The 6,533-nt window shown below is 31.1% G+C and overlaps 1 protein-coding gene across 2 annotated transcripts in view; it reads right to left on the minus strand.

Annotated features, from left to right (window-relative positions):
* The window catches only part of LOC136979431 (folliculin-interacting protein 1-like), a 39,001-nt gene extending 33,557 nt beyond the window's left edge, over nucleotides 1-5,444 (minus strand). The window contains exon 1 of one of the 2 annotated variants that reach the window (XM_067275412.1): nucleotides 5,172-5,443. In XM_067275412.1, the coding sequence (XP_067131513.1) occupies nucleotides 5,172-5,317 (146 nt within the window). In that variant the 5' untranslated portion in view covers nucleotides 5,318-5,443. Of the gene's footprint in view, nucleotides 1-5,171 lie in introns of both variants that reach the window. The other variant, XM_067275413.1, reaches the window with a different exon arrangement.
* Between the last annotated feature and the right edge of the window lie 1,089 nt (nucleotides 5,445-6,533).

Below are 6,533 nucleotides of genomic sequence, written 5' to 3' on the forward strand. Positions count from 1 at the left end.
AAAGAAAATTCATTTAATATTTTTTTCTTTCTTGAAACAAACATACTGAATGGAAATTGTCCATACAAACTACAAGTAAAAAGAAAATGAAACAAGCTTGTAGAACCACAACCAGAAAATATGTTTTAACTTTCTTTTCTGTTCTCTCTATTAATTACTTAGCCATGACAATGCTTAACAAATTCTTTCTAATTTGCTCTATTTGTTAATTTAGTTCAGTTGCAAAACTTTGTTTTTGAAGTTTTCAATTATTTTTCCATCTCAATTTCCAGTAGCATTAAACCTCCCCTTGTGCTTTTATGCAGAATATTTTAGTGTTCGGTTCTCGGATCCTCTTAACTCGAACAAATTTTATTTTTTAGTCGCATTTCTCGATTCTCGTCCGTCAACGTTCTCTCTATTCCAAATGTTTCCTTATTCTTTATTTGTTCTTTTGTTCAAAATGAAATAGTTCAGTATATATTATATATATAATTTCAGATAATTTTCATTAGCATTCGTATTTAACCGATTACATCTTGTTTTGCAAACTTTTCTATTTCCACATCGACGTTCTGTTTTTTCTTTTCCGGCTTCTTTAAATTTATCGTTTTATCAAAAAATATTTTGTCTTAATTTTTAATCACGATCGTTATTAGCCGAAATTTGCATTCAAAACTGGTTTGTTTATACGGTAGAATTCTCCCGTTTTGTTTTACTTGGCATAATTTCTGAATTTATTTGTAAAAACAGCTAGTTAGAAAAACTTTGTCTTCTATTTTTAATATATTTTGTAACATATATATTTCTAAATTATTACTATTTATTTTTTCTTTGATAAATCAAGTCTAAATACTTAAAATGAAATCTATTTAGATTCTATTGTATTATTTTCCACTCAGATATTTAAAAATACTATCGTCGTCGACAAGACATTTCAATTAGTGATGTAACAAATAGTATATTCGGCCTCAGCCGAATACCGAATATTTGGCTAGGAGCAAGGCCGAATACCGAATATTCGGCCAGGAGCGTTGCCGAATGGCCGAATATTCGGCCAAACTATTCGGCTCGATTAACGCACGTACGAAAATTGGCGCGCAAACCGCATTATGGCAAAGATTGCACACCGTGCTCTCTATTGGCCCGCTGTCACTACGATTTTTTCCTCCATTAGATCTAAATTGTTTAAATTAATTAATTAAATTATAATTATTAAAGTTAATATGAGATGGAGCCTAACATCTACCTCTAGTGCCAAATTGGTTTATAATTTATGTAATAGCCGTAAATAGCCCGCTATGATTCGGCAGTTGTTGGTATTTAGATGTAAGTTATAACTTATAAGTTAGTTTATTTGCAATCGATCATTTTAACTCTTTAATTAAACACTAAAATTTTATTTACACTACATATTTGTAAACTGAATAGTACCCTAAGGATATACTTTTGTGGTGACATAATATGGTCTAGTTTCTCTCCAGTTGTGGAACAGTTCAAATATATCGTATAAATATTAATATATACGCGAATACGAATATAACATAATTAACTAAACAATAACATTAATGCCCGATACATTCTAACCTACACGCCATCAATGCCATAAGATATCGGGCTAGATAAAGGTTATATTATTATTTAATTACGAAATAATTTAATACTAGCGTTAGATGCTATTTCTTATTAACTTTAATAATTATAGTTTAATGTTCAGCATTAATAAAAGTTACTAAAATGATTAATTTACTGTGTTTTTGTTATTTCTTACTCCTGTTTTTAGGTATTCGGTATTCGGCTGAATAGCGATTTAAGTATTTGGTATTCGGCCGAATACCGGGTAGTAACCGAATATTCGTTACATCACTAATTTCAATATTTATGACATCCATTTACTCCTTTTAAAATTTTATTGAAGAACACACTGCATCTTATAATCTTTGAATAACAAATCTACCAATATCTAACAGTTTATTTTTCCATCCATCCTTATTTTTAATCTTAATCTGAAATGACTAATTTTATCTTTATTCCGCAATAAAAAAACAAAACCACGTTCAAGTTTTGTTTATCGTAGATCACGTAAATGTGAATCGTATAGCGAATTGCACCGGCAAAAAAACCGACAAATTAGCAATTATTAGCAATTACTATACAAACGAATTAAGAAATTACAATGACAACAAGCAATAAATTATTGAATTACAGAATAATTTTTCATCAAAAACAGACTAAATAATCAGATGATAATTCAAAAAGATATCTTTAAATTTAATTTCTAATTTTTACAATATGCTCCAAACATATATCTATATCTGAGCTTTCTATAATAAGATATAGACAGAATTTTTACACATTCTTGGTCTGTTAATAGTAATAGCAGCAGTAGTAAAAATTACTTGCTAGAAATTATAAATATTAATACAATCTAACCAAATAGCAGATAATATATCTGATTTCTCGAAGACAGATATTGCTAAATCCTAATAATGGCGATCTTTATTTATAGAAGATCTTTGCTGTATAAAACACACCATCAGTCAGTCTATTTTTTTTTTTTTTTAAATAATAAGGTTAATGGAAGTATAATAAAGATGTTTATGATTTGTATCAGAATATCACATTTCCAACTTCCAATCTAACATTGTTTTTATTTCTTAGTATTTTTATTTAGAAGTAATATAAAGATTTTAGCAGTTGTCTTTCATAAAAACTACAAATGAAATAATAACAATCGTCGTTACTAACATTAGTTTTGTGCAATGTTTTTATTACTCGAGGTCGAAATAACAAACTAAACGTACCGTACGTACGTGCATACGTATCGAATGAGTGTCTTTTATTACATTTTAAAATATTGCACTAAGAAATTGAAATTACTAGAAAATAAAAAAAACCCTAATTTAAAATCTCCAAAAATTTCTCGACGTATATTTTAAATCAACAAATTATTACGTAGGAGCTTTATTAAACTAATAAACTTTTAAAACTTATACAAGAATATTTATAGTGTGTGATTAAATGAAATTAAAATTATATTAAATATTTCTAATAAATGAGAAAATTTCTAAGTAATGGTTTGGTATTTATTATGCAAGTTTGAATTATTAATATTTTTATCACACGATATCTAACATTAAATACTTATCGCAATTTCCTTATCATTTAAATTTTTATCTCGGGGTCTTTTCCGATAAAAATTTCATTAAATTTCTGTTTGCAAATTTGATCAATTTCGTAATCAAAATTTATTTTAATTTCTTTCGTTTGAATATTAATAAGCAAATATAAAAATTTATATTGTGTAACGATTACTTTTTAACGTGAAAATATGCATTAAGAATTTATTATTGAATTAGTAAAACTAGCATTAATACATGGAAAGACTGGATAAAATAAAATTAATTAAAATTATTAATGAAATTGTAATTAGTAAATATTAAAAGATAAAGCAATAACTTAATCTATAATAATAAATTAATGGGTAAAATTTATCTGAAAAGTTATAAATATCTCAATATATATTTATTTACTTGATCTACTTTCAACAGTGACCAAGACAAAATTCCTTATGCAATAACCATGGTAACCTTTCTATCAAATAACTTTTTATTAATAGTATCAGATGCTATTAATACAGTAATTTCGTTAAAAAATGTCTTATATTAAGAACTGCTATTTGACACGTACGAATAAATGATATTACGAGTGTTTTAAAAGTTTAAATTGTAATTAGGTTATGTTTACTATGTCTCATATTAATGCAATTTTTTTGCATAATTTTGCGTAACAAACTCTTGCGTTTGTCGAAACCGCAAGTAACGATAAAAACCCCCCATTTATATTTAAAAACTTATATTTAACCGAACGGTTCCGAGCTATCTGCCGATGCCAAAGTTACGTCGCACAATCTGCCGCAAGTAGATCAAAAATAAAAGAAATCGAGATAATTAGCATTTTAGAAGCACGCGGTAAAAACAAATTACAAACACGCTCTCGTCGCATTTTCGTAGGGAGGTCCTCGGCCGATCGTCGAGGCGAACTCCGCCGCGCGAGTCCGACGGAAGCAGAACGGAAATCGACGCCGCAAATTAATAGTTTCGCACGGACGCAGTTTCCGCCCGGTCTCGAGTAACCGAATACGAAGCCGACGAACGAATTCGAACGTCCGGTTCGGCGGGCGATTATAAATTCCTCTAAAATTTAAAGTTTGGATTTTCAAATGCAAGGTTTACACCGGAAAAAATTAATTCGACCAAAATCGTGGGTTTCGCATTAAATTTTAAACAAGAGACTACATTCCGGCAGATAATACGAGATAAGTTTTAGGAATAAACATTCGTCACAAGTTTAAAAGCTGCAAAAATACCGAACACCAAACAAAAACAAAAATCGAATTTTGTAAGAGCCAAAACAAAACAGTCTACTTATAGAATAAGATACATAAATATTAACAGACGATTATACGTATAAAAAGAACCTTGACAAAGCAATCTTATATTTTGTCTAGGTAAATGTTGCATACAGATAAAGCATTATTATTTATCGTAGAGTGCACTCGACGGCATCCCGTCATATGACATTCGTCACGTGAAATTTCACAACATTCATTATCGTATCCTCTCTCTTCCTCTCTCCGGGCAGCTTTTTATGAATATAATTATAAAGAAAATCGAACACGCTCCACTTAAAACAATCGACATATTTGGGCACGCGCTTACTCCCGTACCCATTAAAGAATGAAAAGAACATTACACGCGGCGTGACGTCACACTACACACGTCACACTCCTCATTCAAACATTAAACAATGGGAAGAAACATTTAAACGAATTCGGGGCATCTTCGAGGTGTTACGACAACCTAAAAACAAAGTTTAGCCCTATATAAAGGTAACCTGGAAGGGTATACCGTTAAATATATATCACGTAAGTAAATTAAGAATTTAGGATAACGACCCAATTCGTTTTATGCCTCCGAATTAAGTCTTCTAAAGGGCGTAAATGATAGCAGATGGCGCAAAACACGAGGTAGTTCGCGGGTAAATTCGTGACAATTTGGCGCCATAAAGTTAACACCGCGGCAACTATCGCTTTTGTTTAATTAACGCCACATTAAATTAGGTTAGAGTCTGGTTTCGCCAAACGTCAATAAAGCTTCGCAATAACCTAATTTCGTTACGATACAACTTACAATTCGGGGTTTTCCTCTTCCTCGACGGCTTCGTCATGGTAGGGAACGTCGTCTCCCGCTTTATTGGACGACAACACTCGAAGAACAGAATTAGACGACAGAGCCTGGACCAGCCTTCGCCACAACACGACCACCCTCAACAACATATCACCTCGGATGCCATTACACAATTCCGATAGAAAGCACGACTAACGTATCGAATATTTCCTACTCCCAGTCCAAACGGCGCTTTGCCACATCACGTCACGTGCATCGAGTAACGTTGAAAACGCTACGGCGCCTGCGTCGACTTCCTACACGAGCTCAACCGTTCACGTGACGGCCGATGACGTCGACCCCGGACGCGCGAACCAAACGAAAATTGAATGACTGACGTAACCACGTAACTTTCGCTCCCCCTCGCGTTTTTTTTTTTTTTTTTAAATTCTTACTTGTTTTTGTCAAGTCGCAATTTTTTCGGGTTTCTTGTTTAAACCGTTCGATGTCGATGGCGAAAGGTTTAAGTAAAAAAATTATTTATGCGAATTATCCATACAATTAAAATATAAATAATATTTTATTCTCGAAATAAACGAATATTATACAAATTTACTTAGTCATTACTTTTTATTTTACAACGAAAACTTATAAATTGAGTATAAATTTAAAAAAGTAGACGTACAAATATTTTATTTTAGAATAATCGGATTTACGTGTACGGCAGATACGGGGCAATATGCTTAGCATATATTTTATCGACGAAGTCTTTTAAAAATTAATCGGATATTTATAAAATTTTACAACACTAAATTAATAATCTGGTAGAAATTCGAAAAATATTTTATCGTTTGAATTTACGAAGGGTTCGAACCCTCGACTTATCGACAACGAATCGGAAGATCGCAGCGAAGGACGTCGGTTCGTCCTTCGTAAGGTCGAACGCCACATATTTAAATTCTTCGACCCGTTTTCTTTTTTTATTAATCGATAAAATTAATTATTAGCGAATTATTTACGCTTTTTAAATATAATTTGTCCGTATAACAAATACGCAAATTCCATTAAACTCTTATTAGTTTACAGCGTGTAATTGAATTTTTATGATAATTATTTAAAAAATAATCAGGATAAGAGATAAAAAAAATAACACGAAAGTTGAATTACGACAGGCGATAAACTACAAAAATAATAATTAAAATGGTTACAAAAGAGTAAAATGGTTACGCGACCTTTTTTCACGTTTGAAAAATGACTTTCTTAAAAGTTAATTATCATCGGATTTGTCTAACAATTGTTATTTTCGGTTTAAAAATTCATTTCTTTAAAATAGAATTACGTCACGGGTGGATGTAAACGAGGTTAAGGTGGATAAACCCCCCTCTT

Source organism: Centruroides vittatus, unplaced genomic scaffold (genome assembly GCF_030686945.1).
Source record: "Centruroides vittatus isolate TY-2023 unplaced genomic scaffold, ASM3068694v2 contig_620, whole genome shotgun sequence".
In the NCBI taxonomy this organism is placed as follows: Eukaryota; Metazoa; Arthropoda; class Arachnida; order Scorpiones; family Buthidae; genus Centruroides; species Centruroides vittatus.